This window comes from Carcharodon carcharias, chromosome 14 (assembly GCF_017639515.1).
Source record: "Carcharodon carcharias isolate sCarCar2 chromosome 14, sCarCar2.pri, whole genome shotgun sequence".
NCBI classification, from domain to species: domain Eukaryota; kingdom Metazoa; phylum Chordata; class Chondrichthyes; order Lamniformes; family Lamnidae; genus Carcharodon; species Carcharodon carcharias.
The window spans coordinates 96,320,893-96,335,246 of NC_054480.1; the positions used below are offsets into that span (position 1 = coordinate 96,320,893).

At 40.0% G+C, this 14,354-nt stretch overlaps 1 protein-coding gene across 9 annotated transcripts in view; it reads left to right on the plus strand.

Moving 5' to 3' along the window:
- LOC121286840 (DNA-binding protein RFX2-like) overlaps nucleotides 1-14,354 on the plus strand; it is a 137,737-nt gene that overhangs the window by 48,167 nt on the left and 75,216 nt on the right. For 7 of the 9 annotated variants that reach the window (XM_041203947.1, XM_041203945.1, XM_041203944.1 and 4 more), the window contains 2 exons: nucleotides 1,993-2,070; nucleotides 2,488-2,576. The exons of 1 other annotated variant lie outside the window; for it this stretch is intronic. In XM_041203947.1, the coding sequence (XP_041059881.1) occupies nucleotides 1,993-2,070; nucleotides 2,488-2,576 (167 nt within the window). The remainder of the gene's footprint in view (nucleotides 1-1,992; nucleotides 2,071-2,487; nucleotides 2,577-14,354) is intronic. One more of the 9 variants, XM_041203952.1, reaches the window with a different exon arrangement.

A 14,354-nucleotide genomic window follows, 5' to 3' on the forward strand; every position in this document is an offset into this window, starting at 1 on the left:
ATCGGCGGAGAAGAAAAGAGTTGACGTTTCGAGTCCTCATGACCCTTCGACAGAACTGGCTTCGGTTCTGTCGAAAGGTCATGAGGACTCGAAACGTCAACTCTTTCCTTCTCCGCCGATGCTGCCAGACCTGCTGAGTTTCTCCAGGTAATTCTGTTTTTGTTTTGGATTTCCAGCATCCGCAGTTTTTTGTTTTTATTTTTGTTTTTATTCCGGTCAAAGTAGTTGTGTTGATTGATCTCTTTTTGAAATGCTAAAAAAGGATATGGCAATGGAGTTGAATTTTAGCTTGCAGGTGCAGCAAGCAGTTAGGAAAGCAAATTGCATGTTGGCCTTTATTGTAAGGGGATTGGAGTACAAGAATAAAGAAGTCTTGCTACAATTGTACCCAGCTTTAAGAACACACCTGGAGTACTGTGCAATTCTGTCTCCATAGTTAAGGAGGAATATACTTGCATTGGAGGTCGCAGAGTGAAGGTTCACTAGATTCATTCCAGGGATGAGAGGGTTGTCCTAACATAGGCTGAGTATGTCGGGCCTATGTTCTCTGGAGTTTAGGAGATTAAGAGGTGATCTCATTGAAACGGGCAAGATTCTAAAGGGCCTTGACAGGGTAAACAGAGAAGTTGTTTCCCTTGGTTGGGGAATCTAGAACATGGGGCACAATCTCAGGATAAGGGGCTATTTGTTTAGGACTGAGATTAAGAGAAATTTCTTCATTCAAAGGGTTATTAATCTTTGGAAAGCTCTACCCCATAGGATTGTAGATGGCCCATTTATTTAAGGCCAAGATAAACAGATTTCTGGTGTCTCAGGGAATCGAGGGATGTGGGGAGCAAGCGGGAAAGTGAGTTGATGTAGAAGATTAGCCATGATCATAGTGAATGGTAGATATTCAAATATTCAATGGCATAAAGCCCACTCTTATTTCGATAAATGAAAAATGATAGCATGCTCCATGGAATGCACTGTTTGTTTTGCGATGTGGAGCAAGATGTATGTTGGTTTCACCTGGGAAGCTTTGACAATGATGGACTCCACAGTCGGTTACATTGTACATGGTGTGCCAAAGGGCAGCTGTGTTAGACCTTGTGTAATGGGGACCAGGTGCACAGAGTTCTCCTAATTAATTGTGATGAGGTGCAATCCTTACTCTTAACAGTGTAATATTTCCATATCCCAACCTGTAGACCCTTCAATCCTCAAATTCTTGATTTGGTCCCAGCTGCATTGAATTTAAGTTGGTTTATTCCCTATGCCATGTCGTGTGGTCACTAGTGATTCCCAATCTCCCTCTCCTTCTCCCTCCCTCTCTCTCTCTCGTTTAAGTCTATTAGCCGCCATCCAAGATTGGGCAAATGGACTCAGATTTCTGATGCTCAGTATCAGTCACTGATTAAATCTAGACAGCGGTGCTGAGACTGTCGACCAGTAGCTTCCAATACAAGCGATAAATATTTTTTTGAATTTGCCTCTAGCAGAACAATTCATCCATTTAAAATAAATTAATTGAAATCTCATCTAAAATAGCAGAGAGAGAACTTTCAGATTCCAGAAATATTCCATGCCAGTATTCCAAGGCATACTTTTCAGGACTGGGTTCAATGTTTAAAATAAATCTGTAAAGGTAACAGATGGTTAATCAAAAATACTATTGTGTGGAGTAGTTGCATGAGTTTGTACCCTTGATTCCTCCTGTGGCAGTTTTTAAAAAAATGTCACTGAAGGAATGTGAAGAGCATACGAGGCATAATCATAGCAGAAACTGAAAAATCATGAGGCATAGGGTAACTGAAAAGCATTCTCAATTTTAATATCAAAGGCCTAGCCATAGGGGTTGCCCCACCCCCTAGACTGGGATTCATTGGTGCAGAATAGATTTTTAAAAATCTTTAAACTTGGACCAACAAATAAAATGAAAAGTTTAACCTTGCATCCTCCACAAATAACTTAAGGAGACAGTAGCTTACCTTTACTCTTTGTTGCCCACAGCGGCTGGTGGTCCAGGCAACAGGTTCTTCTCAGAAAGGAGGCCAGGTACAGCAACTTCAGGTTCAGAGAGTGCAGCAGGTAAGAAAGGGCGATAAACCTGAAGGAGGCAGCTGTGTGACCTAATCTTCCTCCAACCTTCAAGCTATTTTTATTTTTTCCCCAAGACTTTTAGTGCAGCGCTAAAATATAAAAAGTTACTTTAGGGGTGCAAGACTTTGTCTACGTTTTAATGATTTCTACGTCCACTTTTCTCCCCTCTCCCAGTGCCATGATTTGGGGGAGGGAATAGTTTCATGGTTATCAGGTGGCTCCTGACACTCTGTCCAAGATACTGTTCTTCACTTGTGACCTAGATAACCCTTGGGAATTATATGAAAGGAATGGGAAAGAGGCTGAAAAGTAGCTTGACTTGAAGATGGCCTAGGATCATGTAAAATACTGAGTGCTGCAAGATTTCAATCTAGGTTTGGATAATATTTTCTGTATTTGTTTTAGGTCCAACAGGTGCAGTCGGTCCAACATGTTTACCCGTCACAAGTTCAATATGTGGAGGGAGGGGATGCAGTCTATGCCAATGGGACCATGTAAGTGACCCAAGTTTGATCGACCCTACTCTGTCGCCATTTCTGTTTGTCTTGGCAGCTCTTTTTAATCTCACTATTCTGCCTTCTCTCCACATCCCTTAATAACCCTGCTTCTCAAATAAGCTTCTCTGTTTTAAACCCCTTGGTTAACTTTGCACCTAGAGTCAATCTGAAATGTTTCTCCTGAATTAGATTTGAACTGTCTTCAGGTCAAATTCTAATTTTGTGTCCCCTTGTCCTGTACCCCCCATCTACTTGAAAGAGTTGTTCCCTCTGTTTCTTTAATTAAGAATTTCAATCTGATCACTCCTTAACCCCTTCATCTTCAGGGATTGGAACCCAAATTCACTCAAAATAAAAGCGCAATGCTGGTTAACTCGGCAGGTCAAATCAGAATTTGTTTCAGATGGATGACTTTTGCTAGAACTGGAAAAGTTAGAAATGCAACATATTTTTTAAGTAAAAATAAAAATACCTGGGAAAACTCAGGTCTGGTAGCATCTGTGGAGAGAAACACAGTTAACATTTCAAGTCCGTATGACTCTTCAACAGAACTAAGTAAAAATAGAAAAGAGGTGAAATATAAGCTGGTTTGGGGGGGGGGGGGGGGGGGGGGGGAGAGATAGAGCTGGATAGAGGGCCAGTGATAGTACACTGCAAAAGAAAGGGAGGAGGAATGAGAACACAAAGGGAAGGTCTGTGATGGAGTGATTGATGGGAAAGATCCTGACAAAATGAGATGGTGACTGGACAAAAACAGAAGATGGGTTTAGAGGAGGTATGAATGAGAGAGCGCTGAATTGTCATGAACAATTGCTGGCTGGAAAAAACAGGTTATGATCTGAAATTGTTGAACTCAGTTGAGCTGCTGCCAATAACCTAATTAAAAAATGAAGTGCTGTTCCTCAAACTTGCTTTGAGCTTCATCGGAACAATATGAGGCTGAGGACAGAGGTCAGAATGGAAGTGGAGCAGAGAATTAAAATCATAGGTAACTAGTGTTTTGTCTCGAGTTTGGGGTATACATGGGGTCCCTTTATGGTTTTCCCGTCACTCTAAAAACACTACTATAGACTGTTTGTAAAAACCATTCTTGTTTATATACAGATGTGCTGAACTCCCAATAATTATATGTAAGGGAAGAATGAGTCTGAAGCTGGTCTTTTAACTCATACAGGTTTATTCTTCAGACAGCCCAACCAACAGACTCCCAGTTCCTTTTCCCTGGGAGTGTTACAGCTGTACCCCATTTATGGGTGAGCCAATGCCCATCACTTGTTTTAACAATGCCGTTGCCTTTATGTAATTGCCAGTCAACAGGTAATGGGATGTTCTTCATGTCGCCTGAACCACCACAATAATCGCACTGATTTTTGGTTTAATGTCTCAGCTGACTGCTGCTTCTCACCAGTATCATCTAGACTTTGTGCTCTGTGCTGGAGTAGGATTTCAACCCAGAATCTTATAACTTTGGAGGCAAGAGAGTTACCAACTGGGCCAAAATAACATTTGTATAATGCATCAACTGGTAGGGGCAGAGGGTTGATGATGAATGAAAGGTAGTACAAGAGGCTGATGGGTTAGAGTTGGGATTAAAAATTGACTTGATGTTACAATCAGAACCTAAAATGAAAATGATCAAGACAATCAAACAACTAGCAACACGATCCAACTATTGATTCATCAGGTGCCAAAATCCTAGAGCCATGTAACTAAAACACTTGATTCAAGAATCATTTTTGTACTTTAGCTTCTGATTGTGATTGGTCCTTTTATGCATTTTTATTCCACCCTCCCACCCCACAGCAGTATGTGCTGTTTAACGCAAAAGCGGAGATTGTACCCACCTGTGCTCAGCAGCCTGAGATTTGCTACCTTTCATTCATTTTAACATTGTCAAAAATCACAAGCTGAGTCAAAAGGTATCAGTGACTAAACATGCACTTTTAACAATTCAGGAGAAAAAAATCATAGACTTGTACATTGCATTTTCCAATAATTTCTGTTTGGGTTTTTAGGTTCTTTTACACTTTTTTGAGTTCCATGTTGCAGGCTACCCCTGTAACTGAGCCCAGTATCCTGCTGAGTTTTCACTTGCCCGAATGTATAAGTAAAGTATTCTGAGTATGCCCAGAATCATGAAGAGAAATGTATTGCTTATGCTCTAAGCTAGTGACTATCCCGTGCTCCTATAAGATCTTATTTTGAAAACACAGCAGAATTAACACTATATACTCGATTCTGTAACAAATTTTGGGTTCAAAGTCATTGACAGGTCCTATAAGTTGACCTGGCATTCCTTACAATCAGGACTTTACCTTTATTGTTGAATAGCTAATATAGTGTGAGCCAGGCATTGTGACAGTGCAAACCCTTGTGTGTTATTGGAAACTGTAATCTTGCAAATGCTTGATCTGTCTTCTGGAATGCAGATTGGTACTGTCTCTAGTGAGAGAAAGCCAACAATTAATGACCAGTCTGGTTCATTTTACATGTAATAAATGAGCAACCAGAATGGTAAATTTCATTTCTTCACAATATTTCTCATAACGGAAAATAACAAAGCATATCACGTTATTTGGCAAACCAAATTCTCTAAGGATGAGCAAAATCCCCGAAATCAGTCAGAATTTGAACATGGGAACCGGAATAGACCAATTGGTCTCTTGAGCCTAGTCCATCATTCTGTTAGATAATGGCTGATCTGCAACTCAACGCTGTGTTCCACTTTTTTTTGCCTGCAGACTTGTCTTAACAGGAAGCTAAGAAACTTGGCCTCTGCCTCTCTACTGCAGCTTGTCAGGGATTGGCTGGTTAAGCTGCCAATCAAACTAGTTACCAATTTCCTAGGTGTGGGCTCCTTGACTCTGGCTGGCTAATGCCCACAGGCCCTGTAATGACTGGACTTTGCTCCCTAACTGAAACAGCCAAGCCTGATGAAGGGGTTTGGTGACTCCCCATCTGGCCAATATATCACATGAACTTCCATGATTTCCCTAGAGTAGGCAAGACACACCTCAGCAAGTTGGACCTCTGTTTGTCTAGGAAATCATTCTCTAGCAAAGCACCCCTTTAAAATTAGACAGAATTGAAATGTGAGCTATTGTTCCTCCTTTACTTAGATATTCGGTTGTGATTGGCTGGTTGCACTTTCTCCAGTCCCTTTGACTTGTATTATCCATTCTTCTGCTGCTCTGCATACCTCTGTGCTTGGAGTCAACAGATGGAGCCTTCTGCCTGAAATCACATTCCTAGCAATCCTCAGGTGGGAGAAACCCTGAATCCAGTATCATTATATCAACTGAATTCATGAAACTGTCCCGTTTCTACATTTCCCTGGGAAATAATTTTTTAGCGTGAAGCTGTTTTTTTTCACTGCTTGCGAGCCATCACTGAATTCAAGAAACAGGTTAAATCTTTGACAAAAATGTGCCTGGTGTGAAGGATTATTTCCATCGGCAAGCCTATATTTTCCAAAACACAATTGGTATTTTGTGTAATCTTGAAGCTAGTGTGACTCAGTGATTTATCAGCTTCTCAATATATACAGCAACTCCAGACCAATGGACAAGTAATACTATAAGATCACCTGGCACAGCTACTACTATAGATTGGCTTTAAATAAAATTATCAAGTGTTTCTGTTACCTGTTACAAAAAATGTTTTTTCTTGATTTCCAAGCTGTTCTCTGTGGTGTTGCATTTATTTTCACAAGTTAAGTACAGGTGCTGTTAACTCAGTTAGAAAAGCTCCCCCATTGCAGCTGTTTTTTTAATTGATTCCAGGTCTTTTACCTCCAGTGGTCTATCTCAGTACCATGTGAAGAACTTCCTGTCATCAGTCCTAACTTTGCCTTTTACAAATTTAAGTGCATGCCTTAATTACAAGTAATTTTTCCATATTATTGACTGTTTTGTACCTCTTAAGTTTGCCTCTTAAGTTGTTGTTTTCAAGGCATCAGTCCAAGTTTTCCCAATTTTTCTTCACAACTCAGATTGGCACTAAGAACTAGCCCTGTGGATTTTTTTCTGTACTACCTCCAATGTTTGAGTATCTCCTTAGTGTCTCAATTGCTAAAGTATGACAGTGTTTCAAGTGTAGTCTGGCTAGAACACTCTGCAGTTTGGTCTTGACTTATTCTGACTTCTATTCTTTTGGCCATATGGTTCAACATTGACTTTTTCTCTCCCTTGGTTGGACATGTTGATGATCATGTCCAGTAAGACCCCAAAATTTCTTTATGAATGCAGGGCATAGCCTAATCCTAGACTGTATTGTATTTGTTTTTATTCCTTCCTTTCTGCAGTATTTTACAATTATCTACATAAAGCTTCATATGCCACTGCTCTGTTCAGTTACTTATTTTCAACTCATTCTGAAATTTGAGTGCCTTGCTTATTAGTCCATTACTTGTCTAGCTTGGTATCATCTACAAATTTGACCAAGGTGGATTGAGTTTCAGAGAACAGACCATTGACATTAATTAGGGACTATAGACTCCAAGCTTTGATCTCTAAGAAACCTTCTTGGTTGTCACTTCTAGGTGTCAGCTGTGGCTCAGTGGCAGCACTCTCACTTCTGAATCAGAAGGACATGGCTTCAAGCCCATGTCAAAGAATTGTGCACCTAGTATAAGCTGACGCTACAGTGCAGTACTGAGGAAATGTTGCCCCATCAGAGGGTGCTGCTGTTCAGCTGAGGTATTAAAGCAGGCCCTGCTTGCCTGCAGGTGGATATGAAAAACGCCATACACAATTTGAAGAAGGATAGGGGAGTTCTCCATTGTGTTCTCATTGACCAGCTCCACCAAAAAATCTTGTCACAAAAACAGATAATCTGGTTAGGTATCTTATTGAGGGACTTTGTGTACACGTGCTGCTTTGTTTCCTTACATTACAAACTTCAAAAGCACTTTGGCTGTAAGGTGCTTTGGGATGTCCTGAAATAATGAAAGGCACTGTATAAATGCCTTGTATTCTTTCCATTAGTTATTGTTGTTCCTTCCTTCCCCACCACCCCTTCCTGACATAACTTCTTGAATGGAAGAAAACAATCATTTATTAAGTCAGAATATCATCTATTTCCAAGATTTTTCCTGAATCTCCATAGCTTTGAGTTTAACTAAGTCTTTTGTTTGAAAATGCCTTTTGGATGTCCAGCATAAAGTAGGGTTTTCCAAAATTCACTTGATAATTGCTTAAGAAAATAGGAACATAAGTAGGAGTAGACCATTCCGCTCCTTGAGTGGGCTCCACCTGTCAATAGATCATGGTTCACCTGATGCGCTCTTAGCTTCCACTTTCCTGCCAGTTGGCATAACCTTTGACTCCCTTACCAATCAAAAATTGCGAGGTTTACTAGGTTATCGTTGTATGCAACTCCTGAGTAAACTGTAACTAATTCTGTTACTTTAGCCTTGCTTCACTCAAGTGTAATGTGTACCCCTTTATATACTCAGTTTATGCTGATTATGTATTTATCTTTCATGCTCAGTATTATGCCACTGTCCTCTGCCAGAGTAGTGTTAAACAACCTCACCATGATCTATTGTCTGTAATGCCATGTTATACGTGAAATGGAACTCCCTTGGAGTCTTAAATTCTATTCATTAAGCAAGCTGGAACTGCTGTACTGGCAAAAGACTTCAATATTTATTGCTCTCGAGCATGGACTTTAAACAGGGTCTTCTCAACTGACGTCGGCATCTCTTACCCATTGACCAAAATGCCAACTAAAATAGACTTACCGCCTGATACATGAAAAGCCATGGCCTGATGACCAATATTAACAGAAGTTAGAAGTCTAATAATTCGATAAGCTTTGCATTTAGTGTTTGTTCCTAGGAGCTGGAACCCCAAAATAAGTATATAAGGCGTTGTAATTAAATTACTGTCTGATCACACCTCTGAAGAATTTTTGAATGGTCTGCTGTATGGTTTTACAGGGCACTACAAATTTATATAAGGTAAATCTGTGACCTTTTTACTTCAATTCGGCATCACAGAACTGGCTGGAGGTTTGGCTTTCATGCCTATTGGATCACTTAAAATGTTGGCTTGCCTCTGAATTCTACACTACCCTGTCCAATACCTATCAGAGGTTACTCAAACCAAGCCAACTATCAAGGGAACATAGCAGGCTGAGTGAACTAATCATTTTCTTCCTGCTAACTGATCTTGATGGAGTCAGACACAGTAATCTCTGTGCATTTATACTGCTTTTATTAATACATACTTGAACACAATCATAAGATAAAGCATTGAGGACTAAAATAGTACTTAATGTATATTATTAATCGTGAGTCAACCATCATTGGTACAATAATGCACCTCCCCATCCCACCATTTACTGGCTTCTGTTTTAACTATTATAACTGTCCACAATTGCTTTCAGTTTATGTTAATTTTTTGAAGAGGTAACAAGGCGTAGATGGATGGAATATATCTAGATTTCTAGAAGACCTTTGATAAGGTACCACATAATAGACAAATGACTAAGGTCACAGAATACAGAGTTGGGATGAGTAGTAAAATGGATAGCTGGCTGCAAGACTGTAGGGATAAAGGTAGTTATTCAGAGTGGCAGGTGGTGGAAAGTGGGACCCCATAAGGATCAGTACTGGGAGCCTTGTCTATAATTTATATCAATGATTTAGATCTTGAAATCAAAAACGCAATTTCTAAATTTGTGAGCTACATCAAATTGGTGGTATAGTCAACCCTGAGGAGAGGTTTGCAAGAAAACCATAAACTTGAAGAATGGGCTTGTAATTGTAAATTAAATTCAATATAGGAAAGTATGAATATTACATTTTGGTAAGAAAATGAACAAAACTAGAGGTCATCAATATACAGTAGTCAAGAAATTAAATAGGAAATTCAGAGGAAATGTAATGAGAATGTAGAATTTATAGATGCATTGATGGGGAAACTAGATAAGCATGAGATTCTGTGACAGACGAGAAGATGAGAGGAGGCTGAAGAGGAGCATAAATGCTGGCAATTGACTGGTTAGGCCCTGTTCCAATACTGGTCATTCTATTCTATGCAATTCCGCCTTATTTGTCCAGGGTTGTATAAATCAGGTGGTATGCCTTCTATTTGAACACTTGCATTCACATCCAGGCATGCTTCCACGATTAATTTCTGTCTGTAAATCTTGTAACCCTCCCCTAACTTCCCAGATTCTGGCTTTTTCTGACAAATGTTTTTGTGTTTATTCCCAAATAGCCAAAAGCACCATTCTTATATAGTTAATTTTGCAAAGTAAAATCCTTTTACCCACCAATGTATTATATGACTTAAGGTTTTCCATTTTACCATGAGGATTCCCTTTTAGATGCCAGGGAATGATCTGCAAACCAGGCTGGAAACAAGGCAGATGCTTAACTCCCTTCTAATCAAAATGAAACTAATCTTCCAGGATCTACCCCAAATATTCCTGATCTGGCCCAACAATATAGTCCATTTATCCTAAGTATTGTGAATGAACTTCTTACATGAAATGGCTGTCTGTTGTAAGACATTTTTGTGTCAGTGTTCTGAATGTTGTCTGAACTTCTCAATTCTAGCATTTGGGTTTCCTGAAATTCAGTAATATAACTTGGTGCCCCCTATGTTCGGTATTGATCTGCAAACCAGGCTGGAAACAAGGGAGGTTCATTGCCCTCCTGAATGGCCCTGCCTAGGGGGTTCTTTCCCAGTGGCGCTCTCTCCAGTATACCATCACACTATTCATGGGATTTCAAAAGTGTTAGGTTTTCCTTCAATCTTTGTAAGTTCCCTTTCCTCCCGTTTAAATCTCTATAAACAATTAGAATGATACTGAAGAAATTAGGAAGTGGGGGGGCTGCATGTGCTCACATGTGAACCTTTTGGATCTGTGCTGAAACCTGGAGGTAGTACAGTACAATATGGAATTTGTAAATACTAAAATGGGTTGAGAGATCTACTTGTGCAGGGTTGGAACCCTGATCATGACATTCAGCAAGACCTGGGAGGAGTTTGGAGCATTGGGGGGTTGGTAAAATCTGACAGAATTGAATGGGGCAGAGAGGATTAGGAGAGTTGGACCCAAACTGTAGCAGACTCCTGCTGGATCATAAGATCCCGGCCCCTCCACATATCCGGTATTGGCACCACTAGTTTTTGATCTTTATCTTGTTTTCTGCCACTAAAGTGTAAAGATTCAGCTTGTTAAATTTAATTGACAAACTAAGGGCTGAGGATGTCATATCTTGTGACCATCAGGGATATAGAGTAGAAAATTTGAGTTCCCTAATTTTATGAAGTCTTTAATAAACATATACAGGTTAACTTCTAAAACATAGGTTATTTGCTTATGCAGTTTATACATGAATGTTTAGTATCAAAAGTTCAGTGGAATTTTAACCAAATATCAATGGCTATTTTCCAGTCAATCCTTGGCCATTCTCTAAATGGCCATAGCTCAATGGGCAGCAGCTCATCTGTGGTAGTAGATTCCTCTCATGCTCCACTCTCCTTTTCTGCCCTTTCCCTTTTTTTCTTTCCTTTTGTTGTTTGGTTTTGGGAAAAGCAGAAAAACTTTAACATGGGCAGGATGATGGGATTCTACCGTCTACCATTTAACTGTCCAGGTTATAAGATGAGAAATTCTGGAAATTGCACATGTTCAAAATAAATGTGATTTTAAAACTGGCACTTGTTGGTTTAAAAATATCTAGGCAAAACCCAGACTTTTGAGATCAGCTTGGACTTCAAGAACAAAACTTTAATGAAGGCTTTAAAAGCCACAAGGCAATTTAATTAATTAGTTTAATTGTTATTGTGCGATACACAATTTTCAAACATTTTATTTCAGCACATTTCAGTTAAGGAGGGGGTAAATGGTGGATCAAAAATCTTCAGGCAAAGATCGACAAATCTATGCTACATCTGTTGGTAGATGAACCAACTTGTCGTGGACTAAAATGAATAGCAAAATCCTATAAAAATCTGTGTCTGGTACTATTGGATTTGGATACAATCACATTAAAAAGAGTGTTTGACATTGTTAACATGAGTTTTGGACAAAATTATGTTTCTAAATAAAATATGGGTTGGGATCTTCCACAAAACAGCAACCATCATTGGATTGCTACTCCACTTGAACTTCTCCACACCTAGACGCTGCTCTGCATTTCTTGCTGAGTCTTCTGAGCCCAGCTTCTCTGGAAATGTAGAGCACAGCGTTCATTGGAGAACTCTATTGCAGCACTGTGGCATTGGGGGAAGACAAAACATGCCTCTGTTTTACGGCATTAACTGCTGTATGGCAAGTTTACAGGTCCAGTGTGAATGCTCAACAATGGGTAAGATGGCAAGTCAGTGAAGGGATGTCGAGGTGGGGGGGCGGTGGTGGTGGAGGGGAATCAGTCCTGGAGTTGCCCAGGATTAGGATTATATTGGATTTGGAATTTATGTATTTGGATATTATTATCATATTAGGGTTTACAGTTCCTGGATAACTATTCAGGTAAGTAAATCAGAACTATCTGAAGTTTGGCTCCGAGTTGGAGCTGGAGACATTCGTAGAGGGTCCCAGGGAGCAGGGAAATTGCCCTTCGGAAGTTGAAAGTTCGCAGGCAATTCCCACAAAAGTTAACATATCAGATCTTCCGCAGGGTCCCGATGTGCACCTTGGGCCGTATGTCTGGTCTCCTGATAATTTATACACTGGGAGATCTGGGTCAATGATGCAACTGAATATGCCCAAAGGCTGAAATGGTAGAGATGGCAAGCAAAACCCAATCCCTAGCACACTATATGTGGGAGGGCAGGGATGTAATCTGTTGTGGTGATGGAGTGGGTCAGCACTCCAAACCCTTATTTGAAGTGTAGACATTCCTGTAGGAGGTATGTTGCGGACCTAAAATAGGCTCCCAGAGGAAAACAGTGGAGAAATTGCAGCCTGGGTGAACACTACTTTCATTATCTTCAAGAGGCCAGGAACAGAGGTGGAAAAAAAGGTGCACAGATTGAAGAAGTGGCTAAAGCAAGTCCACATTTTGAGACCTTTCGGTTGCATACATGTAGAAACAAAATGCCTCATGCAGGTTCAAAATTCTTTTGACGCTTGCTGAGGTTAAGGGAAACTTATCTGTTCTTGAAAAGGAGAGTTAAGTGCTACTCATGAAGCTGGGATGGCTCCATTAACTTTGAGAATAGCAAGAAATGGTGATTAGGGAGGGGTTGGCGGTGCACAGGTGATTTTATTATATAGAAGCAAAATATTATGGATGCTGGAAATCTGAAATAAAAACAAAAATGCTGGAAAAACTCAGCAGGTCTGGCAGCAGCTGTGGAGAGAGAAATAGAGTTAACCTATTGAACCTTCTTCAGAGCTGGGATGATTTTATTGACTCTCTCTCTCTCTCTCTCTCTTAATGCATACGGGAAAACCAGTCAATCCAGTTAGACCTAGAGTGAAACAACAATCATCTTAAAGTCAGAACACAGCTGACCAGGAAAATAGACTAAGTTGCTGTGGCGTAATGTAGTATGTATTTTTATATTTCTCATATATGTGAAAGAAAATGAAGTAAAGTTAATAAGATTGATTGATTCTGTTACTCTTCATCCACAAGCTCATCAAATAATGAGGCAGCTTAATGTTTTATATCTGGGTTTGTCAACTGTGTTTTCACCCCATCTATTGAAAATTGGAGAACTGTATGTTAGGAACTGTGTGAAAGACACTATACCCAGTACAGAAGGGAATCCTATCATTACACTCTAGGTTACATTATTGTAAAATTAGATAACGGGTAGCATGGGTACATTCCTGATGAGGAGGGACATAGGCACCACTAAGTGTGATTAGTGGTGAAATTGAGTATTTAAGGTAGACCTGAAATTTGTAACGCTAAACTTCAGCTGCTGTTCAAGTTAGTAGATAATAAGGCCCATGTATCCATGTCAGAAAACATTTTGGCTAGTGTGCTGCTGCTCCGTACCAAGCCCTCCACCCACCTTCTAGCTCTTACATTGCTGACCACATATCCCTACTGCACACATTACAGCTGCAACTTCTAATTGAAAAGCCTTCTTGCACACCAGGAATTTAATACAATCCAGTTTCAGGAAGTATGATCACTTAATTATATTTGGGTTGGACAAATATAATCAACAATCATTGCAGATGCTTGTTTAAACTCCAACATGCCAGGCTACTACTATATTTGTATGACAAGATGGTATTTAATACAAGGGAACAGAGCTGATCAGGGGGATGGCTTCAAAACTACTATTGCTCCCAGAGAAGCCACTCTGATATTGTTCCCTATAAGGTCATTGCGAAGGTAAGAGAAAATAAAATCAGAATTCTTCAAACTTTGGATTAGGACCATCTGTATCTTGTGTTTTACTTCCTTTACTCCCACATGGGTAAACAGGCATCCAATATGAACCCTTATCACCTTTCATAAGCAGTCTGATGGATGGTGCAGCTTGGAGGCAATTCTGTCATTGTCAACACAAAACAATAGCCTGCTGGCATTGCTACTGCACCTATATTCCTCCTGCCAACTTTTGAAAGTATCAGCACTGTGCCGCAGATCTCAAGAATTAGTGAGCTTGAAGTCACAGCAGCAGTGAGTCTCAGTGCAAAGTTAAGAGGCAAGAATTAACTCCCCAGATGGTCTGTTGGCTTCCCATAGTTTCCCAAATGTAACAATACAGCTATGTTTCAAGTCCCTGTTATTCAGCAGGAAAAGCTGAACTGCTGACCAATGTATTAGTAACCTGTATGATGTGTGGA